At 50.3% G+C, this 24,988-nt stretch overlaps 2 protein-coding genes and 2 non-coding genes across 12 annotated transcripts; 1 reads left to right on the forward strand and 3 right to left on the reverse strand.

The window, feature by feature from the left end:
* Nucleotides 1-784: 784 nt before the first annotated feature.
* OST4 (oligosaccharyltransferase complex subunit 4, non-catalytic) lies at nt 785-2,080 on the forward strand. The gene is made up of 3 exons (XM_006046205.4): nt 785-945; nt 1,071-1,208; nt 1,845-2,080. The coding sequence occupies exons 1-2, from the start codon at nt 845-847 to the stop codon at nt 1,183-1,185; spliced, it is 216 nt and encodes a 71-aa protein (XP_006046267.2). The 5' UTR covers nt 785-844; the 3' UTR covers nt 1,186-1,208; nt 1,845-2,080.
* On the reverse strand, nt 1,946-21,152 carry AGBL5 (AGBL carboxypeptidase 5). 9 transcript variants are annotated; one of them, XM_044926143.2, is made up of 17 exons: nt 20,802-21,152; nt 20,555-20,697; nt 19,979-20,065; nt 18,378-18,638; nt 17,958-18,129; nt 17,555-17,718; nt 16,667-16,844; nt 16,223-16,401; nt 15,357-15,813; nt 14,698-14,867; nt 14,243-14,378; nt 13,347-13,549; nt 12,510-12,724; nt 4,991-5,143; nt 3,792-3,904; nt 2,817-2,947; nt 1,946-2,474 (listed from the first exon to the last, which is right to left on the reverse strand). In XM_044926143.2, exons 4-17 carry the CDS (start codon nt 18,590-18,592, stop codon nt 2,303-2,305), a joined length of 2,658 nt encoding a protein of 885 aa, XP_044782078.1. In that variant the 5' UTR covers nt 18,593-18,638; nt 19,979-20,065; nt 20,555-20,697; nt 20,802-21,152; the 3' UTR covers nt 1,946-2,302. The 9 variants fall into 9 exon arrangements, 7 of the variants coding, with proteins under 7 accessions (XP_044782078.1, XP_044782079.1, XP_025117176.1 ...); XM_044926144.2 differs by having other exon boundaries at nt 19,979-20,118; XM_025261391.3 differs by lacking the exon at nt 20,555-20,697.
* On the reverse strand, nt 20,248-20,320 carry TRNAA-AGC. Its single transcript has one exon. It is a non-coding gene; the product is annotated as a tRNA-Ala (tRNA).
* On the reverse strand, nt 20,670-20,758 carry TRNAY-GUA. Its single transcript is given in 2 exon segments — nt 20,670-20,705; nt 20,722-20,758. It is a non-coding gene; the product is annotated as a tRNA-Tyr (tRNA).
* Nucleotides 21,153-24,988: the final 3,836 nt, after the last annotated feature.

Raw genomic sequence — 24,988 nt, forward strand, 5'->3', positions numbered from 1 at the left:
GGGGGAGTAGGTTTGGGTTGGGCAGAGGGTTGTAAAGCCCCGGGCTGCCTCTCCCTCAGGAGAGACCCTCGGACATCTACCCACTGTCATCTTTTTTCTCCTGGGAGGCCCACTCTGCTTACCACCCACACGACCCCTTTTGCCGCTCCCAGCCCTTCCTCCTTTCCCCCCCTCCGTGACATCCGGGGGGTGATTTCCCACTTGGCCGAAGTCCCACGGTTTGGGTTTTGATTCCAGGAGGGTCCGCCCCATTTCCGACGCCCACCTCTTGGGGTGGGATGGAGGGAGGGAGTCCGACTAAGGGAGACATCGGTCAGATCACAGGCAGGATCGTTCTTTTTGGCGTATGTGGGGCAGAAAGGCTGGCGCGCCAAGGAGAGGGACCCGGCCGCCCCACTCCAGTCCCCATTCTACACCGCCTCTCATCCCTCTCCCCGCCGCCAGGGCCAGGGAGGGGACCCTGAGGGCAGGGCGCAAAGGAAGCACCTGGCCGGGCCGGGAAGCGAAGGATGAGCAGCAGCGCGGGGGCCCGGGACAGGAGAGGAGGCGGGCACAGACTAGACTCAAGCCGAGCTCCTCGCCCGGCCCGGCCGCCGCACCCTCACTCTAGCCCACTCCTTAGCTCCAGCGAGGTTGCCCTAAGGCCGCTAACCGCGTTCCGGGAAGCGCCAGCTGCAGTCAGCTGCGCCGCGCGGAGTCTGGAGTGCACGTCAGCCCAGCGACCCACACGACGGCCCCTCCCTCTTCGGCCCGACCCAAGACCCCGCCCCTCGCGAGAGCGCCATGGGAGCAGGCGAGACGCTGAGGCTAGAGAGGCCTTACCGACCGAGCCTCACAACCGGAAATGCCTGGTTTGGAGCCGAATTGGCGCTGCAAACTTCCGGTCCAGGTTTACTACCTCAAGCTCGTCCCCAGACCGCGTCGGAGCCGACCCCAGCTGATCAGGTAAGAGGCACGCAGGCGCGATCCCCGACCCATAGGCGGTGACTGGACCAGCGGGGGCAAGGACGGGTCCTGGTTTGGGCGAGGAGTGCGCTGGCCCGCGTCTCAGGCCCTCCTCTCCTCCTCAGCATGATCACGGACGTGCAGCTCGCCATCTTCGCCAACATGCTGGGCGTGTCGCTCTTCCTACTTGTCGTTCTCTATCACTACGTGGCCGTCAACAATCCCAAGAAGCAGGAATGAGAGTGGCGCTTTTTCTGCCCCAGGTAACGGTCCGGGGCTGTAGCGCCTAGACCCTGGAGAGTGAGCGGGAAGGCCGCGCCAGGGCCTGCAGGGTTCGAGACTTCAAATCGGAACGTGTTGGGCCAAGCGTGATACAGTCCAGAACTGGGCCCCTTTATCCGCACAAAGTAGCGAGTGTCCAGCCCCCTTAAACTGCTCCCTGCTAGAACGGGGTGGGTACCGTCAACCCACTCAGTCCCCATCTTTATGTGGTTCCCGATTTCCAAGTTGATAGTATGGGTGCAAGGAGGTACTGACACCCTAAGTAATAAAGGTAATGAGGATGCCATCCAAGTATGAGGATTTGGGCTCTTCACTTAAAATAGTCCTTTTCCAAGGTTGTTAGGTCTTTAGGCATAATTTTTTTGTGAGGGGTTGCAGAAATAGAGAATTCTATTTCAGGGGCACAGGGCGCTTATGTAGGGGGTGGCTACTATAGACCTAAGTCATAGATAAGAGTGGGATGGGGGGAGGCTGTATGAAGGGCTTGTAAACCAACCTGTAACAGTGGGTGAGGACTGTAAGGGGGAACAGGCTGGATGGGAGTTGATTCTGAAAGATAGCCCCAGAGGAAAGCTGCAGCATTTTCCTTACCTCAGGTCTTTCCCCCTCTTTTCTAGGGTTCCAGGACATAGTCTGAGGCAAGATGGAGGGTGTGAGGGGCCTTCACACTTCACTTCATCCCTTCTACCCATCACAGCATACAAAGCAACTACACCTGGATTTTTCCAAACAACTTTTATTTCCTCAAAGTCTTCCTTAACCCTATGGAACAAGAAGCTGCCACTGAATAGGGCCCAGTATAGGGGCTACTTTCTTTTCTACTCCCTCCCCCCAATATAAAAAAATATATATATTTTTGTGGTCCCAAAATCTTGTGCTGTGGAGGGAGGGAAGGGGTGGCAGGTCCCTGCTTTGTCCTGTCTCAAGGTGATGCTTTGTAATGTCTCAGAACAGTGTGGTGGGTGTTCTAAGAAGTTACACAGAGTTGTCACGTGGAATCAGCAGCTGAAAAAGGGGACTAGCACATTTGTCACTGTGTTCCCCATTGTGGGGTCATATCCTGGGCTTGAAGGCATCAGACCCGGGGAGAAACAGTGAATGGGGGAGATTTAGGGACAAAACAAACATCGGTTTGGCCCAAGGGCCCCCCACTATAACAAATCCGAGACTGGGAGTCAGACAGACTACAGGAAATAGGAGAAAAGGCGGGGGCAGAGCGGGGCCGTGGAGGCCCGGCTTGAGGCAGCCTGCAACAGAGAAAAGAGAGGAATCAGGGTTGCAAACTCAGCCCTTCTTCTGGTCTTTTAGCCAGGGGCTGGGACATGAGACAGACAAGATGGGGGAGGCTAGGTAGGTTGGGCACTGCACAGTGGTCTGATAGGGGTGCCCGAGGCCCTGGCTGGAAGTTGTTCTCTTGTCTGCTGGAGTGAAGAATGAGAGCATGATGGAAAAAAAGTCAGCGACTGGATTCTTACTGGAGGTACATTTAGTCCTTAAAGGGTCAAAGGGAGAAGAGGAGGAAGAAAATGGTCCTGAATGGCAGAAATGGGAATAAGAGGTGGAATGAGGGGCTGGACACTGGTGCTCACCGTGGTGTGCAGCGGGGTCCCAGCTCCAGCTCACTGCTCTTCTTGGTCTGGGGGAGAGGGGATGTGGGGCCTGGAGAGCCTCTCATCCCTCTGCGAGTCGGCGGTGAGCCCTGGGCCAACCTGGGCCTAGCCTGTGTGGACAGGGGGAGGCTAAGAGGCTGGATTCTTCCATGGACATTCTTGCTTCTAGGTTTCCTTCTAGTTTCCACATGCACGAGTCTAATATACGGGTCAGCATGGGTACTAGGACCTTGAGTTCTCAGGCACTATGCCTAGCTGAGAGGGTCAGGCAGGATAATAGCTAAAAAACTCGGGTTCAGTCTATGATTATACAGTCCAAGCTTTACTTAACTAGGGGAGGCGAAAGGACCCAGCATTTAACCTTCATGGCTATACCACAGCCAAGATCTGGAGGAGTAGAAAAGCACGATGTGGAAAGATGTTGGAGTATTAGTAGGTCTACTTCAGAGCCTTCACTGCCTCAGCCCCTGCCAGAGCAGCTTAAGCTTCACCCATCCAGGCAGCTTCTGCCTATACCCAACTTCAGTCAGCCTAGTATGGGGATCTGGACTGAATCGGAGTGGGTGGCACAGCTGGTCCTAGGAGCAGCAACCAGATGTGTTACCTGGGGAATCCGGGACCCCTCCTGGCGGGAAGTCTCCTCGGGCAGGTCTGGGCAGAAAGAGAGGAGAAGCTAAGGGCAGGGGCAGGCAAAGCCAAAGCTAGCAGGCTGAGGTGAGGGTATGTCTGGCAGGGATGCTGGGATTGGAAGCAAGCAAGAGACCTGGCTGAAGGGGACAGGGGGCACTCGACAGACAGGCATTCAGGCATCAGAACAGCTCTCTGCTGTGGTTGTGGGGCAAGGATGTAAAGCAGGGCTGGGCATCTTCCCTCCCGCTCCCCAGGTGAACAGCGCCTTGCTGGGCTCTGCCAAGTGTTGTTAGCCGGGGGCTGGGGAAGACCCCAGAATGTTACCTGCAGTCGGGTCCTAATACAGGGGATCCGAGGTCCAGCCCCCAGCAGACCTTTCCCAATCACCATGACGGCCTCTGTCTTGTCTCCTGAAGACAGGAATGAGCAGCTGCTCCCTAGGGAACAAAGGAAGCTGGGATCAGGACGGGGCCATGGAGAAGAGGTAACTTCCTTTCCATCCGGGTTTCTCAATACTGGCACTGTTGACATGTTGGACTGGATTATTCTTTGTTGTGGGGGGCTGCCTTGTGTGTTTCAGGATGTTTAGCAGCATCTCTGGCTTCGACCCAGCAGATGGCATTTCTTCTCCTCCCTCCTCATCACTGTAACAACCAAAAAATTTCTCCAGACATTGGCAAATGTCCACTGTTGTGCAAAACTGCCCCTCGTTCAGAAGCACTGCATGCTCTCGTCTGGTCCAAGGGGTGGAATGGCAACTTGGGGCTTGACTCAGAACCCACTCAAGCTGAACTGCTTTGAATTTGTTAGTGTTATCCCAGTTGTGTGTGTAAGCATTTAAGGATCAAGCAGCACCAAGACCGGTGGATTCAGGGCTACCCACCGAAGAGAGTTAACAGGTTGGGAGTAGCAGGCCTTGAGGGAGGCAGAAGATGTCAGACTGGAGTCTTAGAAATCATTCCCATCCAGTCCGTTACATGGCTGGGTCTAGAACTTAAAAGGAAAGCAGATGGTCTAGGCTCTCTATGTGAATGACACGATCCCATAGTATGTGTGGTGATGATGGGTGAAAAGGTCTATGCTGTTTTCATTCTTCAATTTCGTCTAATGTTGCCCAGCTCCTGGAGTCAGGGAGTATGAATAAATAGCAGGTAGGAAAAGTCCTCAGGTTCAACTGTAAAAATAAGATTAAATGAGATAATGTGCTTAGAGCAGTGCCTGCCACATAGTAAACGCTCAGTAAGTGCTAACTTATTTTATTATACAAAGACATTCATAGAATGCCAGCTTCCTGTACAAGGACATGGATGTTAGTTTAGGGATTTAGGATAATCCAGGAGAATAACTGACGGCCCTGGTCTGGAGTGGCCTGCCTAACATGAAGTCAAGAAGGAGGTGCAGGTCATATGGCAGCAGAGCTGGAGGGGTTTCTTCAAGCCTAGTCAGGACTCTGGCCTACACCCTGGGAGGTAGAGAAGGAAGGAGGTTGACCAACCCAGATTTCAGTGGCAGTAAGTACAGACCTGATATGCTGAGTGAGTTGGGCAGTAGGCAGGAGCCCATGTGTGAAGAGGCTAGGTTAGAACTAGCAGGAGTTGGGGATGGGGCCAGGCTGCTTGAAGTAGGGCGATGGGTCACTGGCTGCTGCCGCCGTCTCCTATCTTGGCTTCGGGGCTCTGAGTGGAAGGGACACAAGCAGATAAAAGGGCAAATAAGTGAGATATTGTCATTCCACTTCCCCACTGGCTTTCCCTTGTCAGCAGATGCCTGTTTTCCAGCTTGTTATCACACCAGCATCCCTCTTCTGAAGTAAATCTAAGATGGGTAGAAAGACCTCATCACTTACTCCAGCTCTCCTTGTTCATCCAGCCCTCGTCCTGCTTTACCTCTGTAGCTAACTAGCCTACTCATACCAGTTCATTCTTAAGTTACTGAGCTTGGCTTTTTCTCCTCCCTCTAAATGCACCTTTTCAACTACTTCTCCTGTCCCTAAATGCCAGTATCCGTCACCATTTTATCCTCTCCTGCTCTATGTGGTCAAAACTCCTAAGTCTCCCTCTCGCCCTTTTTTCCTGAGCTGCAGTTCTGTCTACTGGTTGTTTCTACCTAGCAGTGTCTCATGACCCAGTGTCTCATCCCTTGCTTCCTTTCCTTCTCCCTATCTTGGTGAAAAATCTGCTAGAAACTTTCATTTCATCTTTCGACTCCTTCACATTTAGATTTGTATTTAACCCAAAACTGGACAGTTCATCCACTGCCTTCTCTTGAATTCCCTCTTTATTCACCTTTGCCATTAGTGTCCAGATACAATCTTTATCTCTCATCCAGGCTTTTAAAAAAATATTCTCCACTGGCCTCCCTAGCTTGAGTCTATTCCCTTTTATAATCCATCCTTCACACAGGTGCCAGAAATTATTATTCTAAAATACAGACCTGATTAAAAATCATTTTGGCTCAGACAAGGGGGAGATATTGAAGGTCTTTTACAGGATAAAGTTCAAATGTTTGAACGTGGCATTCAAAGCCCCACCTACTTTAGGTCCAGTTTACACACCCTCAGTAGGATGCTGACTTGATCCTCTGCTATAGCCTCTATGGCTACTGGCTATGCTGTTCCTCTGCAATGCCTGTTTCTTCTTCCAGTGAACTCTGGACATCTTACATGTCCCATCTCAAATGTCACCTTTATGAAAGCCTCCCTGACCATTAAGAGTAAAATTAACTGTTCTCTTTTCTTTAATTGTTTTTTGTTCCCTCGGGTGAAGGAAACAGCAACCCACTCCAGTATTCTTGCCTGGAAAATCCCGTAAATGGAGGAGCTAGTAGGCTACAGTCCATGGGGTCGCAAAGAGTCAGACACGACTGAGTGACTTCACTTTCACTTTTCTTTCTTTCCCTTGGCGAGTAACTGTTTATGGTTTCTGTCTCCTTAACTAAATGTTAGTATATGTAAAGTACTTATAACAGTGCCTGGCACAGAGTAAGCGCTCAATAAATGTTAGCTAATATTCTAATTGAAACTTTGAGTTTCTTGAGGGTAGGGACCTGGTCTTTTCCAACACTATGTTTCCAACACTATATCTCAGGGCCTGTAAAGTACTGCCTGGAAAAACAAAGACTTTAAACATTTTGTTTGCTTGGATAGCAGACACCCACTGCAGACCATGGGCTGACTCAACAATCCCTATCTAAGGGCATATGGTTATACTCTTATGGGGCAGCTCTCTTGGTCCCTTCTTTGTGGCTAGAGCCTCACTGCTACAGATTCTGAAAGGTGGGATCCCAGTTGGGTAGGTGGTGATGAGAAAGGGCAGGGAGGTGCTCAGGCATGGCAGGTCCCTCCTCATCATAGGGTAACAGCAGGTACCAAATGTTCTCAAACCAAATGAGCCATTAACTTCGATGGAGCTGAATTTGATGCTGGTTACAGGATGCCAGCTGACTTCTGACAAAGCAACATGTGTTACATGTAAAAAGTCTCATGTAAAAAGTAAGTAGGTAACAGGAGTTTTATCTTGTCTACACTAGCAGTGACAAGGGTACTTCTGGAACATTCCCAAACCAAATTTTAAAAAACTGATACTTGTATGAAAAAGGACAAGAAGAAAGGGAGAGATCTCAGAAGGAAGCTACTCTAGCTTTGAGGAGGTTGCCAAGATGCTGGGTTCTAATTAGAGTATAAGACCACAGACAGGAGTCAAAACCACCAGACCTTAGGGAGCTAGTAAGAGTTGGCACAGTGATGCCAACAAAACAACCAAAGTCAGGGACTCATGGCCACAGTTAAATAACTTGAAACATTATCCACCACCAAAGACTCAGAGATGCTGCAGAGCCTAGACCTTGGTAATGGCTTCAGTTAAAACAGGGACGTCAAGAGACAGTGCACTCGGGTCACTTCAGATAACGAACTTCATGACAGAGGGAGAAACAGCAGGAGATAGATGATCTGACACAGAAGGATGCTGGAACCGTGTTAGGGGATGAAGCTTCACCCTACCCCAAGAAAGGATAAAAGAGTGCAAGCGAGAGAGTGAAGGCCTCTGGGATGTTTGTAGGTTCCAGTAAGGAACCAAGTGACACTCAAGAAGATACAAAGCAAAATGGGCAAACAATATAAAAAATGCCAAGTGAAATGTAGGGATCAAGGGAAAGATATTAAGGATACATCCCTGGAATCCTGCCGCTAAAGAGAGTTTCAGGATAGGAGACAAGTTTGGTTTAGGAGAGAGGCCTGATCTGAAAAATGGGAGGCATTTAAAGGTAGCACTTAAAAGCCTGGCTTAAGATGTGGCAGGGCCTGCTTGTAAATTTGGCAGTGTAAGCACACAGCCCAGCTTCTCGTGTTTTGACTTCTGGGCCCTGGTGTCATCCATGCTTATCTAGTCTCATTGTGACAAGAATTAAAGGGAAGAGCTCCAACTCTTCTTGGTTCTAAACTATAGAAACGGCAGCTTAAGGCTGAGCACAAGTGATGATGGGACCAGCTGTACATCTGTGACTAGTTTCAAGAGGGTGCAGCATGGTCATCAGCCCCAAGGTTCCATCTGGGAGCAGCAGGTCAGTCCTGGGCAGAGGCCCGAGACGCAGAGCTAGACTGCATCTCACCACTGTGTGAGTCAGAATGGATATTCTGAGGGCTCACAATTCTGGAGCAGTTGTGTACCCTTTGCCTAGGTCCGGCATCATCCCCACTTTCCCCAGACATCTTTAGAACTGTCCCTCCAAGTAGCACTCAGGTCTCACTGGATCCCTAGGACGATCACAGACCTGAATAATGCCCTTTGAGGGGTGGATAGGCAGGGAAGCCTCCATTCACCTCCCAGCTTCTTGCCTTTTATTTGTTCAACAAATATTTGGAAATCATTTAATAAGTGCCAAGCATGTTGCTAGGGGATAAGAGAATAAACAGATGTGTTAGGAAACATTTCCTGCCATCAGATAAGTTTTAGTCTAAGGGCATATGGCTATTTAACATGAAACTTTTGTTTTCATGCGAAAAGGTAAAAGTGGTGATGGAGCTGGAGGCCTGGAGGCTTCCTGTGTCCTTTGACTCAGTTCTCAAAGGAACCTCGACTCATCATTGGCCTTAAGGTGCTCCACCAGAAGCTGCCAGCCAGCTGAGACAAGGCATCTCGGAGGCCAGGAAAGAGTTCTGGTAATCTCAGCTTTAAGTGCCAGAGCTGGGATGGATTAGAGTGGCCGTGGTAGGCTGATGGCTGAAGGCTCCCTGCTTTACTCTTAAGCCCCTGCCTGGTCTTTTCACCAGTAGCCTGCTGTGTAGGCCGGAAGGGGAGCGCCTCGGGTGCAGTTTAGGGAGGTCCAGGTCTTTGCCTGATCCTGAGAGCAAGTGCCTTCTTCAGTCATGTGTCCTGGGCACCTCGCTGGTGTCTCTCTCCACCCCCAGCCCCACCAGGCTTGTTTTCATGAATGCATAGCCAACAGGAGGAGGAGCCCGTTTATTCTCCGCCCTCTACCCAGCAGGCCCTCTGAACTGTCTGCGTCTGCTTTCACACCACTGAACTGCCCACTTTAGCAATGACATTAGCTATTCCCCAGTGATTCTGGCACTATAGCCAGGGGGGTGCTGGGAGGCAAGGCCTACTCAGGCTCTTTCGGCCTCCTGTCCCTGCAACATTTCTATTCACCCCAAGTTGGCTACTTTTGGGCTTCTAAAATGTCATCCCCCAGCCTCTGAGGACAGACCCAGCCAGAGTAGTTAGTTCCCTGAGGCCCTGCCTTAAGCTGCTGGCTGGGATACCTAAATCTTGTCTGAAGTTTTCTAGATAGCCCAACCTCATGTTCTGTTCTAGCCAATAAAGGAGTGCCATTAACTAACCTACAGTTACATGGGATATTTTTTATGCATTAGTGGGAATTTTCTTAAAAATAAGTTCGTAAGTAAAAAACAAAAACCTTCAGCAATCCCAGCTTGGGGATTTGGAAGGTGTATTCACAGATGCTTTTTAGTTAGACCTCAGAGAGATGAGGATCATGATTTTCTTATCCTGGAAGACAAAAGATGCCTAGATGTGGTGAGGGCCCAGAGCCAGGTGTGTGGAACCAGGAGATGTCACAAAGCTACAGCACAGGACAAAATGAAGTTTTCCCAAGGTGAGTTGAAGATGCCAAGTCCAGTACCACAGTATGCATCAGAGGTCCCTATCCCAAGCCAAGGCCAGTCTCCCATCCTGGAGTCTTATCAAGGACTTTGAGATGGAAGTGGCAAAAACTGGAGCACCAGCAAATGCTCAGGAGAACACAGGAGTCAAGATCTCTGGGTCTGCTCTTTCAGCTCCTTACAGTATTCCTGTCTGGCATTATTAGGAATCTTCCTGACCTCCTGAATTCAGAGATAGTTTCTTGTTCCTACAAATATTTATGCAAGTCCACAGGGTGTCCTGATTCTCAGACCAGCTCTCTTTCTGCTTCTAAGCTCATTTGCTGCTGCTGCTGCTAATTTACCTGGGGGAATATAGCTTCTCACTTGGTTTCACCTGCACCTGAATGTGGAGGACTCTTAGATACAACCCTGATGTCACCTTTCTGCATTTTGGCCCTTTTTCTGCCTGTGAAAGACACTCAATGTGTCCGACTCTGCGACCCCATGGACTATATATAGCCCATGGAATTCTGCAGGCCAGAATACTGGAGTGGGTAGCCATTCCCTTCTCCAGGGATCTTCCAAACCCAGGTCTCCTGCATTGTGGGCAGATTCTTTACCAGCTGAGCCACTAGGGAAGCCTTTTTCTGCCTGTAGGACATCTCCATATAGCTAGCTTGTGACATCCAAGCATGTCTAAAATAGATAAACAACACTCTTCTTCAGACAATGTCTTAATGTCATGACATACTCCTTTAGCTTGTAACCATGAAGCTCTTTAGTCTTTCTCTTCCACCACCAGTGAATCCCTCCACTTGTTTCTATTATATACCTTCACAGACCCTGATACAGGCACTTGTCTCAGGTATAAACCACTGCAAGGACCCCTTCTCCCATCCCTGCCTGATTTCTATAGAGAGTTCAGACAGCTCGCTTAAGCAGATCTTTTGTTCCCATCATGAGAGACACAGTCACTGCCATAGGTCTTTGTTAACACATAATCTTTTGTTCTCAAGACATTTCGGCTTCTTCCTCCCACCTTTCTTCCTGATTCCATAGGGAAGGGTTTGCTCTTCGAATCAGCTAGTGTGCCTGCTTGTCGTCCTCTCTACACATAGCACTCCTGGCTATCACTCTCATCTCTGGATGTTCCTATTAAACCATAAACCACACCCATTCCTCAAAACCACTTCTCAACTGATCATCCTCTGGGTGATTACTCTTGTGTTTATCCACAACAGTGGCTCCCCGCATTCCTTGCTTACAGTGCGCTTTTCTGCTGTGTTTACAGCCCTGTGTCCCTTATGAAGTTTCGAGTCAGTCCACCAGAGCAGTTACTTTGTACTGACTGTGCCTATTTTCTATTAGTTATTTGGGGGAAGTAACAAAGAAGCAGAATATGTTTCTCACTCAAGGAGCTTAATACAGCACTCTACATTGGGATGGGGGTGGGGTGGGTGGCGTAGGGAAGATGTTAATAAAATATTGACTAAAAACTGCCTAGAATCCTCCAGTGATGATCTAGAAAAGGCTCTTTACTGTTTCCCTTTTGTAGTCAGGGAAGAAGATTTAGGGTTCATATTCCTTCTATGAGTTAAGAGCAAAAGAAATTAAAAGAAGAAAAAGTATCCAAATTTAAGATAGGAAACTCAAGTATGCCAGAATGCAAAAAGACATAAGTTTGAATAACTGCCACTTAATAGCTGTGCAACCTTGGACCAGTTAACCTTCAGCACCCTCAGCTTCCTCATTAGAAAAATGGAAATACCACCTATCTTCAGGGTCCTTGTAAGGATTAAATGAAATAAACACGCGGTACTATTTTGTTCACTGTTTAACGCTATTTAAACATAAGGCATTATTACTGCTTTAATACTCAAACAGTGTACAAAAGTGTCCTTTCTCAATGAAGACAGACTCTGAGTGGGGCTTGGAACCTAAGCAGAGGTAACTATGGGGTCTGCCAGGGACAACATCTTATTGGTCAAAGCTGGCGAGGACCACTGCTCTCGCTCCTGTGGCTGCTCTAATCAGTGGTCATTTCCACAGCCACTGACGCCAGGGCATGTTTCTGCTCTGCACCAAAAGTTTTGTTGCAAGCTGAGCAGCTGTGAAGTGCTGACAAGGACAAGTGCAGCTTGAAGACCAGCAAAGCTCAGTTTCTAGTGTATAAACCTCTATACTCTGGCCAGACTGCTGTAGCCCAGAAGCCACATACAATGTTGATTTCTGATCTACTGCTTTTTCCGGGAATAGCACTGTAACAGTCGCCCTACTCCAGTCCAGGTCACTCCCAAGGAACAGCTCTGAAGTCCCTTCCTCTTCTTTTTCCTTAAAGGCCCACCTATTTCTGGTCAAGCAGGGTCTTATTGGCCAAACCTAGAGGCACAGTTGAGGGACTGTGGCCACCGCTGGAAGGGACTGAATTGTGAGCCTAGTACAGAAGCTGTCTGTAGTTCCCTTTTCTTTGGAAAAGCTGGCATCCTTCCAACACTTTCTGAAAAGGCTCTGAAGCCAGGAACAAGTTCAGCTGTAGAGACCCTGGGTAGGATTCACCATCTCTGCATGGTGCTGTGACTGACTGTGAGGAAACTTATCCTTCCTGCTCCCAAGACAGACCAACACTGTCCTTGACGTGGAGGCTCCATGTCTCAGCGTGACCCTGCTCTAGCCAGTGATTCTTCCTTGGGCACTTCCTGCCTCCCAGGAGTTGCTGAAACCCAAGACCCCAGGCTCCCGTCTCTGCCACACAGTACCGTCTGGAGCTTGTGCCGCAGGGAACACCAAGGTCGCAGAAGAGGCTGCAGATTCTGCTACAAACTAATTTTATTGATTCACCCCTTGGTCCCAGGCCGAGTGTGCATCTTCAAGCTCTCACTTCCCCCAGCAATGCCCCAAACAACCGAACACCTGTTGCAGGGGCTCCCAGACTAGCTTACCTCTGACGGGGCCCAGCACCCGGTGGCTGACCTTTTGGGTGCTAGAGCCCAGGCCTGGCAGCCCCGCAGGCCGGCTGCCATGAAAAGGAAAGCTGGGGGAGTTCTTCATCTGTGGAGAATTTTGTTGGCTGCTGCTGCTACCACCAGCACTTGTGCCAGTACTAAAACTTCGTGCACGGCTCAAGGTGTTTTCAGAGCAGGAAACAGGCAGTCCGCTGCAAGAAGCAGACACCAGTTAATCCTGGGCCAGGAGGTTGTCTTGCATCGTCCTCCCTGGTCTGATGCCCAGTACAGCATCACCTCTGTGGTGAAAAGTCTCAGGGACTCATTCCGAGGTGGCAGGGAGGAATCTGTGTCCACGGATAAGGAATCTAACGTGGGGCATCTCAGGCTGCCTGGGGCCCTTGTTCACACGTGCACACTCCTGCTGAGAATACACTAAGAGCCATGTGGGCTGGCCCTGGGCAGCTTTAACTCCCAGTGAGGTCCCCATTGTCACCCTGGTGCTGCCCTGGGCCCCTCAGACATTCACAACTACAGGAAGGTGAGACCCACCCCTGGGGACCCCCACCCTAGTTCTGCTTGATTTTGTGCAGGGCTCTGGAGCAGGAAATCCCCTAAGCTGCTTTTCCAACATCTTGGAAGTATGTAGTGCTACATAAATGGGAAGAGGATCCCATTCTCCGAAAAATGCAGTAACCTTCCTCATCTGCATTCACCCTGGAAACATTCACCACATGGTTCTTTTGGTTGGGAATCACACAAATTCCTTGGAACTCTTTGCTCTAGAGCCCTGTTCCAGTGCCCCAGCCTCTCCCGCCCCGCTGCTTGTCTTACTTGTTACTTCTGGGTGGAGTTCGAGAGCCTCTCTTCTTGCTGATGCTCATGTTCACAGTGGTGCTCAGGCCTCGGCTGCTGCGCACGTGTTTCAGCATCCAGGCCCGGAGGTTTGTTAGGCTGCTATGCTCCGACAGCACGATTCGGGGCCACGGGTTGCACTCCGCCATGTCCAGAGCTGCAATGGCCATAGCTCGTCCCACCTGTAGGGAGTCCAATTTGGCTCAGTGTCTTGGTCTTCCAACCCAGGAAGCTGTTTCCATACATGGGTGCTGTATTGGCTTGGGATGCACAGCCCACTGGAAGGGAAGGAGAGGCCGGCCTCACATTTGCTCAATGACTATGTCAACTGTGGTGCTCAGGCTATTTACTGCAAAGTGGATTTAGGGCTGTCCCCTAAATTGCTGCCCATCTGGGGCCCTCGTCATTATGAGCAGGGGCAGGTGGGCTTTCAGGATAGCCCCAGGCAGGAGTTCTACCAGCAGGAGAAGGCACTGGGATGTCTTCTGTAACCCACAGTTCTTTCTGTTCCTGTCATGTGCCCCAGGACACCGGGATCATCAGGACCTCTGTAGAGGGGGTGCTTTGAACTCATGAGGGAACTAATCCAATAGAAGGGGGAAGATAAGCTCACAGGCAAAGAATGTGACTCAGCTGTGCTAGGAGAGTCTCTATGGCAGGGCTGAGGATCAGAGTAGTGCCCATTCATTCCCTTGATACCTTTACAGTCAGAGGCCTGGTGCCTATTAACTGAGGAAAACCACGACCATGGGTGAGAGGTGAGACGGCGACAGTGGTGAGCCTTGCCACAGAGGACCTGAGAGTCAGGTGGCAGAGGTGAAGGCCTTTCCAGACTTTGAGGTTTCCCTTTCCCCACTCATCCCCTGCATTCGTACCTGTTCAAACAGTTCCACAGTGTATCTGGAAGGGAAGGCCGGCGGGGGAGGGGGGCTGGCACGCCCGTTGTCATGGCAGGCGGCAGGGATGCTGTTTACTGAGCGTCCAGTGTTGTAGTTGCATTCAAGTGTGTAGCTAAGACATGGAGACCTTTATCAGACAGAATCTGGACAGAACCATGGGGGACAGACTAGGTGGTCTACGAGATAATCAGCTGGGGTAGAGTGTGCACAAGTAGAAAGGGCTGATCCCCAGCAACTAGCAACTGACTCTGGCACTTCACAGAAGAAAGGTCCCCCAAAAGGTAGTGTCCCAGACTAAAGACAACCACACAAACTGTGAATCTGTCCTTTGGGAAGACTTCATCCATCCCCTGCCCCTCACACACCCTACACTGGGTTATTGTTTTCTTTGGGCAGCTATTTCATCCACTGTATCTCAGTTTCCACCCAACCTGTGGATTATCCCTGAGGCTTTGTAGATTGCAACCCGGCCGCTTCCCTCTTTAGACTGGCCATCTCTGCGGTCTCGGGCATACATGTTCTTCTCTGAGAAATTGCAGCCCTGGAAGTCAAAGTGGGCTGAGTTCAAGGAGATGAGCTTTGGATACAGCATATTTTCCACCTGTTTGGGTGAGGAAAAAGGCAACTCAGAAGGAGAGACAGAAAGAAAGAAAGGATGGGGCAAGGAAGAGATGCCTAGTGTGGGGTCATGTGCCTTCACACAGCAGACAGACACCTTCAGAACCATCAGCAGTAGTCAGCATTGCTTACATCCTCACTGAATGTTTGACAATATTTCTAGGTGTTGGGAAGGTATGAGTCTACCTCTTTTTAAGCCCTTCTCTCCGATAATATAAAATTCTCCTTCTCCCCTGGTGTTCCAAACTCTAGAAAAACTATGATGCTAGTAGCTTGACCTTTCAGAGGTCATGATGTAACACAATGAGGTGCTGCCCCTTCTTGGCCCCTGGAGCTCGCTCAGAATAAGCTGCCTCTTGCCAGCCCCAGGCCTTCCTGCCAGAAGGCCCTTATTCCCTCTGCTCACGGCCTGAACTTCATCTCCTGACTTGCAACACTCCCCACACTCACATGACGTTCTGCAGATTCCCACCTGGGTGTTCTCGTCACTAAAGCTGTTTCCATACATGAAGCAGCCCCTTTTGGAAGCATGTCCGTGCAGGTCCACGTAGTAAGCAACACCGCTCTCTCTGGGGGGGATGGCATCGGGGGCCGGCTGCTCCACCTCAGCTGACTCCTGTGATGTAATCCACACGCTGTTGGGCTTCTGCTCGGCTACCTCAGTCTGTGTCCACGCCTCAGGTTTATCCCCGCTGGATGAGCGCCCAAGGTGAGCTCTGTTTTGGAGACTGTTGGCTTTCTCAGGGTCAGAGAGGGGAGCATCAGGAGGGAGATGGGAACTGTGCTGGTGCTCTGAGGGACTCTGGGAGTTCAGCCGGGAATGCACGTGGTGGTAGAGAAGCACAGCTTTAGCCCCATAGATGGCCGGGTGCAGGACTGCATCAGGCTTCAGGTACTGGCGGTTCAGATTCACTCCACGCGAGTCTGTGCTGTAGGGAGACAAGGACCAAAGCAGGGGCTTGAGGGCTGGGCCAGCGAAGGAGACACGTGGCAGATGGAAAGGAAACTGACTTATGAAACAAGAGGCTGAAGCTGCAACAGGAAAGACAACTGACGCTGGCCCTCTCCCTGGTCAGCTGTTATCGTTCCTACAGAAATCTAAAAGACAGCTCCCTCTACCAGATGCACCTATGGATATGCTGGCTTTACTCCCCTAGAAAGTGCCACTGGATGGGATCGTATTTGTTCTCGTCTCACTGGATGATCACAGGGACTTGCCTGTGTTAGGGTGCAAGAGGACTGGGAACACAGACACTACATATGAGGCTAACAGCTGCCACTGAGATGCAGGTTATAACAGGACTGGGAACAATCCACGTGGCTGGGCACGCCTCTTACCGGTAGTGACCCCGGACAACCCCATCAGGGTTCAACATGGGAATCAGCTTAAAGACAAACAGGCGACGTAGGGTTTGGGCCCGGGGGTCGTCAGGTCGAAGAATGAAGTCCAGAAAACCGTTGAAGACAAAGCTAGATGGAGTCTCCCCAGGATGTACCCTACTGCTTAAGAAGAATATCTGAGGTGAAGAGGAGAGCAGTTATTAGGTCATTTGCTCTATATTCCAGGGTAACCATGTGGGGATGGCGGTGGGACAAGGTGGAAACAGCCCTTGGATTTCCAGCTGGCTGAGTATGCAACTGGAATAGGAGCTGTCACACCTGCCTGATAAAGTAGGCTGAGGTCGTGTCCACGGGGCCGAGGGATAATACGGCCTCAACCTACCAGTGGTGCCTGGGGCTGGGCCAAGGCCAGGGTACTACCTTTATGCTATTTCTACTCACTCTCTTGCCTGTGAAACAGAATGGTCGGGGGGTGCTGGCATCAGGAAATAGCTGCTCTAGACGGGGCTCTCGATCTTCTCGAAGCCCATGGCAGGAACTGATCGTCAGTAGATCTACACGAAGTCCATCCAGAGAATAGCAGAGGGTCTCCCGGTGGTAATAGATGGTATCCAGGGGGCTGTAGGTGTGAAAGTTATTAAGCCAGAAGTCCCTGAAGTCCTACCAACCAGTGGGCATGGTCACCAGCCCAGGATTTGTAGGATCTGGTCCTTCACCCTAACCTTTGGGGCCTTCTAGTCCCTCTAGTCCCTACAGTGTTAAATGAGCCTGAGGATTTGGGTTGGGTCTACATTGTCAGGGGAGAAGAAAATGGCAACCCACTCCAGTATTCTTGCCTGGTGGATCCCAGGGACAGGGGAGCCTGGTGGGCTGCCGTCTATGGGGTTGCACAGTCAGATACGACTGAAGAAACTTAGCAGCAGCTACATTGTCAGAATGCAGGGAACAGGACAAGATGAAGTTAAAGTTTTATTCCCCAGTTTATGGTGCCCTAAGGTAGACTACTTTGCATAGACACAGAGAGGTGGCCTCTCTTGGGGCAGGAAAAAACAAATGTGTGCTGCGCAGTGGCAGTGCTGGCTAAATTCTGGGTGACTGATGGGACCTGGGATATTAAGAGACTTGAAGTAGGCAGGTGATGAGTGGATGGTGGGATGCCAAGGTCAAGGTCACACAGAAACATCTGTCAGGGGCACCCGAAGTCCCACATGCTGTACAGAGGAAAGAACAGATGAGGTTTGGGGTCAGGGCTCTGAGGGCAAACTCCAGGAGTAGCAGAGGTGCTCTGTGGTCCAGGACTACGTGACAGGAAAAGAATGGGGTTGGCACCTGCTGTGGGTAGGGCTGTTCTCCAGAAAGCGCTGGTCTAGCTGGCTTAGCAAATCCTGGCAGTCACTGTAGGAGAACGGGTAGCAGAAGGCGAAGAAGGTGGTGGCCCCACGGCCTTCCACGAAACGGTGAATGAAGGATAACACAAACTGCGTCTCTGTCATCTGAGGAGCAGAGGAGGAAGAGGGAGGGGCAACACGCCATTGGTGTCAGAACTAAGAGCCTACTGGGTTGACCACCAGGAGCTGACCTCACACCTCCATCACTTTTACCAACACCCCTCCCTCTGCGACACCCCGTGACAACCAGCTCCTTCTGGGCTTCCCGAGGCAGGGGCTTATCATGGACTCCAGCTGGCACCAGAGGGACCCAAGTCTGTCTTTCCTCCTCATGGAAAATTTACCTCAAAGGTGGGCCGGTCTCGAATGCGTTCCCAGCGTGGCCGAGTGGGCAGTGTACGCACAAAGGGAGCCATGCCCTGGGAATACAGCTTGCTTTGCTTGTTCATGTTCATGATATTGATCTTGATGAGTTTCCCTGGAGTTCCTCCTCGGACGCTGAAGTAGAACCATGACCTGAGGGCCAGAGTAGGAGAGACACATCATTCTACACAGGAGGGTTGGAGAGGGGCTATGTGGGGGGGTGGGGGGTGGAGGTGGGGACTGGAGCAAGCCAAACTGGGAAAGGGCTACTGGGTAGAGAATGAGGAGGGGGATGGGGTGGGAGAGGAAGGGTGGTGTGCTGGCATGAACTCTCAAAGGGCTAACAGAAGACGCAGGGCCCCTTCTCTTCCTTCTTCCACCCTCCATTACTTTTTTCTTACCTGTTCCCATTCTCAAATTCCGTTTCAGCACAGTCTGGTCGGGTCCACACATTGAATTCATAGTCAGGGGAAGAGGCAATGCTGCTGGTGGAGGCTGATGCCCCACCCACTACTCCTTCCCCATCATTAGACACAGATTCTACCTTCTCCACATGGGCTAGGTTCCCTGAATCAAAGCGAGAACTGAACAGCAATCCCCCACAGCGCAGCTCCATGGTGGGGCTGGGAAAGCATCCTCCTGCACCACTCAGGCCCTGAGAGCTGGGAAAAACGTGGGGTAGGGAGGAGAGGGAAGAAAAATGAAAACGTATTCTTTGGGTATCTCTGGGTAAATGAGAGCTCCTCTAAGGGAGTACCATAAGAAGAGTCTCTCTTCCCCTTTAAAAAAGGTACATGTGGACCTCCAGCAAAGGCCAAGAATAAGCAATATTCAGTCCCCACACTAAGGGTTATAACTGACTTCAAAGGACCCTATTTTACCACAGTGTGGCTATTCCAAAATGAAATACTCAATGACTTAAGTATGTCGAGAAACACTAGACTCTAAGCTTCTTTGCAGCCCAAAGATGAGAGAAAATAGAGAGGTCCAACTGCCCAAATCTAGCCATGATACACCAACTACAACATAACGCCAGCTTGAAAGATGGGCCATTCTGGACCTCCAGTTCCTAGACTGGCTCCCTGCTCTGGAGAAGAGCAGGAGGGAGAGAACCAAGTTTCTAACTTGAGATGGACAGCTCTCTCTCTCCACTCCTCTGCTTTCACAAGTACTGACCTGGCATTTTTCTGCTGCTCCCTGAGCCCTGGAAGGGCTGGTTCTTTTTTTTATTACCCCATGCCTATTAATTATGAAAGAAAACTAGACATGTGGCCTTTGCCAAGCCAAAGTTAACTGGGCAGAAGGCTACCTGCTCACATGGAGACTGCAGCTTAATCCCCCTAAGGGTACGAGTCTATTCCACACCGCCCCCCTAAGCACCGAGGCCCCTGAAAAAGATACCCTGGTAGTTGTGGGTCAGTAATGGGTATTCTGAGTATCTCTAGACAAGTGGCCCATAGAGACCTACTTGGGGACGGGGGATGGCTTCTCGACCCACGACTCCGAAGGACCCTCACACCAGGACCGAGCTTGCCCCGGCTTGGTGGCTTGGGATGGGTAGGGGCGGACTCACACTCGAGGGAGGCTAACAAGGAAGGACGTAGGGGTCAGAAGTGAGGCCACAGGAGTGGAGGCGGGGCAGGACCAGCCTGGGCGAGGGGCGGGGTGGCCCAGCCGGGTGGGCTTCCAGAGGGGCTGCGGGCCGCCGAGCGCTGAGAAGGGGGCGGGGCCAGGGCCCGCACTCCACGCAGAGCCCCTCACCTCTCTCCCGGCCGGTGATCCCGCTCCCTCTCCCGCTAGCAAGGCGCCACCTGGGCCCCGGCACCCGGGCCCTCCACCCAGGACCCAAACAAAACCGGAGCGCCGCGGTGCCGGGACCCCGCTCTGCCAGGAAACAAGAAGTCTCACGCCTATTGGCCGCGGGCACAGCTGGCTACCCGCCCAGTAAGGCACGCTGCCATTGGTCAGTACACCGGGGTTCCCTCGCACGTTTAGCGGGTACCTGAGCCGGTGCTGTTTGCGGGCTCGACCTGCAGGCGCGGCTGGAGGATTCCACCCGTGTCTTCTCGTAAGACGGTTAACGGCCTTGCTACCGGGAGGAGAAAAAGGCAGGGATCAAAAAGGACCCTGAAAAAGACTCACCTGCAAAAAAAAGGACCGCGTGTGAAGCTGATCATTGCCTACCGTACTCCTTTGTGTATTACAAAACACCCACAAGGTTCAGCCACTCGCAGTTGGGGAAGTCTTCCAACGCATGGGGCAAAAACCGAGTGGAGGATGCGGGCATCGATCCCGCTACCTCTCGCATGCTAAGCGAGCGCTCTACCATTTGAGCTAATCCCCCAGCTGCTTTTGGCTGCTTTCCTTTTGCCTTACAGGTTGTTCTGCGGTGTCCGCTGACCAGTGAACCCGCCGCGGTTGGGGAAATTCATTTGGCTTAGCACTGAGTGCAGTGGGACCGCGGACCGGATTTTTTAAAGCAGGCATATAATAATTATACATAAGCAATAATAAACCTTATTTAAAAGCACAGATTAGCACTCCTTTGCATGTAACCCACAAGATAGCATAACCGTACCTCGAGTGTTTACCGCATACATCTTTCAAGGAACTCCGGCAGTGCGCAAACTCAGTGGGTTTCTAGGTAAGTTTTTCTCTTGCGAAGAAGAGAAGGTTAAAAAGATCGTACGAAGTCCTTCGAGCCGGAATCGAACCAGCGACCTAAGGATTGCCACAGCTCACTCACTACAGTCCTCCGCTCTACCAACTGAGCTATCGAAGGCCCCGCTGCTAGCAGCGGCTGCTGCTGTACCTCTAATACTTACCAAGGCCACACTCCAGGGTCTCAAAAGCTTCGAGGAGGCCTAGCGCCCACCTCCTAAAGAAGCTCCTCCAGGCTGCACAGAACAGAGGAACCCGGAAGCAGAAATGCGAGCAAAGGACGCTGCCAAAAGACCCGCTTTCCAACCTGGACCAAGGCAACACGGACCACACAGGTCCCTTCCGTTTCCGTGCTTTTTACAAAACGATAGCCCCCGACACTCCACCCGCGGTGGCTTCTACAGGACTGCGGACGCTTAGAGACCCGGCCCACGACCCTGACTTCTGATTTCTCCAGCCTGGCCAGCATGCCCACTTGCTCTACTCTCGCCAGGCGCCTGCGGGGTTTGCAAAGCCGAAGGCTTACGTTCTCTATTTCCGCTCCTCGTTTCCCTCCGCTGTCTCCGCGGGCGCCAATATAGTCCTACTTTCCTCCTGATAGGAAGGACATTCATTCAGTCAATTAACCCATGTTTGTCGGGATCCGTTCTATGAGCAAGAAAGATACAAACCACGGAGCTGCTGGAGGCGAGCGGGGCGGCCCAGGGGCGGACGGCGCGAGACGCCGAGGGCTTAGCGACGCTGGACGCGGCCCGGAGCCCGGCGGGCAGTCGGGCCGCTTGCCTCCCCTAGACCCCCGCCCCTGCCCTCCTCACACCTGCGTCTCTTTCCAGGGGCCTGGCGTGCCAGCCCACAATCCTTTGCCCACCAGAAGCTCCCGGGGTTTTAAAACAAAGAAACGCACCTAGAACCTATTTCCTGTGTGCGGCTCGGCTTTCTGTACGCCTGGGTGGGTGTGTGGGGAGACCCGATCTCTACTGCCTGCTCTGCGACCACCGCCTGAGCTACCCCGGCTCACAGCCGCTCCAGGCGAATCTAGGTCAGACGAGGGTTTCAAGCCCCTGGCGACTCCGACATTTTGTGGGGTCCCTCAGCTCAGTTCAGTTGAGTCGCTCAGTAGTGACCGACTCTTTGCGACCCCATGAACCGCAGCACGCCAGGCCTCCCTGTCCATCACCAACTCCCGGAGTCCACCCAAACCCACGTCCATTGAGTCGGTGATGCCGTCCAACCATCTCATCCTCTGTCGTCCCCTTCTCCTCCTGCCCTCAAACTTTCCCAGTATCAGTGTCTTTTCTAATGAGTCAGCTCTTCGCATCAGGTGGCCAAAGGATTGGGGTTTCAGCTTCAACATCAGTCCTTCCAATGAACACCCAGGACTGATCTCCTTTAGGATGGACTGGTTGGACCTCCTTGCAGTCCAAGGAACTCTCAAGAGTCTTCTCCAACACCACAGTTCAAAAGCACCAATTCTTTGGCGCTCAGCTTTCTTTATAGTCCAATTCTCACATCCATACATGACCACTGGAAAAACCATAGCCTTGACTAATCGGACCTTTGTTGGCAAAGTAATGTCTCTGCTTTTTAATACGCTGTCTAGGTTGGTCATAAATTTCCTTCAAAGGAGTAAGCATCTTTTTAATTTCATGGCTGCAATCACCATCTGCAGTGATTTTGGAGCCCAGAAAAATAGTCAGCCACTGTTTCCACTGTTTGCCCATCTATTTGCCATGAAATGATGCGACTGGATGCCATGATCTTAATTTTCTGAATGTTGAGCTTTAAGCCAACTTTTTCACTCTCCTCTTTCACTTTCATCAAGAGGCTTTTTAGCTCTTCTTCACTTTCTGCCATAAGGGTGGTGTCATCTGCATATCTGAGGTTATTGATATTTCTCCCGGAAATCTTGATTCCAGCTTGTGTTTTATCCAGCCCAGCATTTCTCATGATGTACTCTGCATATAACTTAAATACGCAGGGTGACAATATACAGCCTTGACATACTCCTTTTCCTATTTGGAACCAGTCTGTTGTTCCATGTCCAGTTCTAACTGTTGCTTCCTGACCTGCATACAGTTTTCTCAAGAGACAGGTCAGGTGGTCTGGTATTCCCATCTCTTTCAGAATTTTCCAGTTGTGATCCACACAGTCAAAGGCTTTGGCCTAGTCGATAAAGCAGAAGTAGATGTTTTTCTAGAACTCTCTTGCTTTTTCCATGATCCAGCAGATGTTGGCAGTTTGATCTCTGGTTCCTCTGCCTTTTCTAAAACCAGCTTGAACATCTAGGAGTTCACGGTTCACATATTGCTGAAGCCTGGCTTGGAGAATTTTGAGCATTACTTTACTAGTGTGTGAGATGAGTGCAATTGTGCGGTAGTTTGAGCATTCTTTGGCATTGCCTTTCTTTGGGATTGGAATGAAAACTGACCTTTTCCAGTCCTGTGGCCACTGCTGAGTTTTCCAAATTTGCTGGCATGTTGAGTGCAGCACTTTCACAGCATCATCTTGTAGGATTTGAAATAGCTCAACTGGAATTCCATCACCTTCTCTAGCTTTGTTCATAGTGATGCTTCCTAAGGCCCACTTGACTTCACATTCCAGGATGTCTGGCTCTAGGTGAGTAATCACACCATTGTGATTATCTGGGTCATGAAGATCTTTTTTGTCCAGTTCTTCTGTGTATTCTTGCCATCTCTTCTTAATATCTTCTGCTTCTGTTAGGTCCATACCATTTCTGTCCTTTATTGAGCTCATCTTTGCATAAAATGTTCCCTTGATATCTCTAATTTTCTTGAAGAGATCTCTAGTCTTTCCCATTCTATTGTTTTCCTCTATTTCTTTGCATTGATCGCTGAGGAAGGCTTTCTTATTTCTCCTTGCTATTATTTGGAACTCTGCTTTCAAATGGGTATATCCTTCCTTTTCTCCTTTGCTTTTTGCTTCCCTTCTTTCCACAGCTATTTGTAAGTCCTCCTCAAACAGCCATTTTGCTTTTTTGCATTTCTTTTTCTTGGGGATGGTCTTGATTCCTGTCTCCTGTACAATGTTACGAACCTCCATCCACAGTTCATCAGATTCTCATCTATCAGATCTAGTCCCTTATATTTCTCACTTCCACTGTATAGTATAAGGGATTTGATTTAGGTCATACCTGAATGGTCTAGTGGTTTTCTCCACTTTCTTCAATTTCAGTCTGAATTTGGCAGTGAGGAGTTCATGATCTGAGCCACAGTCAGCTCCCTGTCTTGTTTTTGCTGACCGTATAGAGCCTCTCCATCTGTGGCTGCAAAGAATAAAATCAATCTGATTTTGGTGTTGACCATCTGGTGATGTCCATGTAGAGAGTCTTCTCTTGTGTTGTTGGAAGAGGGTGTTTGCTATGACTAGTGTGTTCTCTTGGAAGAACTCTATTGGCCTTTGCCCTGCTTCATTCTGTACTCCAAGGCCAAATATGCCTGTTACTCCAGGTGTTTCTTGACTTCCTACTTTTGTATTCCAGTCCTCTATAATGAAAAGGACATCTTTTTTGGGTGTTAGTTCTAGAAGGTCTTGTAGGTCTTCATAGAACCGTTCAACTTCAGCTTCTTCAGCGTTACTGGTCGAGACATAGACTTGGATTACCGTGATATTGCATGGTTTGCCTTGGAAACGGACAGGCTAAACTTTAAATCTGAGGTTTGTGCTGTTACCGAACGCACAACAGGGTTCACGCCTGTGGGCATCCACAAAGCAGGTTAACATCTTCCCATTGATTTAACTTCATTCTGCTGCTGCAAAGGCTACCTACCATTGTGTTGGAGAGCATCAGCTTGGGGCAGTTTTCTTGGAGAGGTGTTTACCACGCTCTCTCTTTCTTGCGAGAAGGTGGGGTCAGAAAGCAGAAAGTGTTTAATTATGTTGCTTGGGGCTTTTGTTTTTGAGGGAAATTCACATAACATACAATTAACTATTTTAAAATATGAACAATTCAGTGTTATTTAGTACATTCATAGTGTTGTGCAAATGATCACCTCTCTCTGGTTGAAAAACTTTCTCACTCTGGAAGAACAGCTATTAACCCTGAAAGTAAGCACTCCCATCGCATTTCACCCAGCCCCTGGCAACAACTAATTGGCTGTCTCCACAGATTTACCTTATTCTGGAGATTTCCTATAAAACAATAAAATATGTGACCTTTCATGCTTGATTTCTTTCACTTATGTTTTGAGACTCGTGGACATTGTAGCATGTACCGGTACTTTGTCCATTTTATGGCTGAATAATACTCCATTCGGTGTCCATTCTTCTGTTTGTCTTTTCCCACCTTTTGGCTTTCATGAATAATAGTGCTATAAACATTCGTGTACAAGTT

This window comes from Bubalus bubalis, chromosome 12 (assembly GCF_019923935.1).
Source record: "Bubalus bubalis isolate 160015118507 breed Murrah chromosome 12, NDDB_SH_1, whole genome shotgun sequence".
Classification (NCBI taxonomy): domain Eukaryota; kingdom Metazoa; phylum Chordata; class Mammalia; order Artiodactyla; family Bovidae; genus Bubalus; species Bubalus bubalis.

What these genes read in the sequence shown, in the direction of transcription:
- OST4 (XM_006046205.4), top strand. Translation starts at nt 845, where the DNA reads ATGCCTGGTTTGGAGCCGAATTGGCGCTGCAAACTTCCGGTCCAGGTT. An exon ending in AGCCGACCCCAGCTGATCAG is followed by an intron (nt 946 to 1,070) that starts GTAAGAGGCACG and finishes TCTCCTCCTCAG; the next exon opens with CATGATCACGGACGTGCAGC.
- AGBL5 (XM_025261391.3), bottom strand. Translation starts at nt 18,592, where the DNA reads ATGGAGCTGCGCTGTGGGGGATTGCTGTTCAGTTCTCGCTTTGATTCA. An exon ending in GAATTTGAGAATGGGAACAG is followed by an intron (nt 18,130 to 18,377) that starts GTAAGAAAAAAG and finishes TCTGGCCCTCAG; the next exon opens with GTCATGGTTCTACTTCAGCG. An exon ending in AACAGCCCTACCCACAGCAG is followed by an intron (nt 16,845 to 17,554) that starts GTGCCAACCCCA and finishes TCACACCTACAG; the next exon opens with CCCCCTGGATACCATCTATT.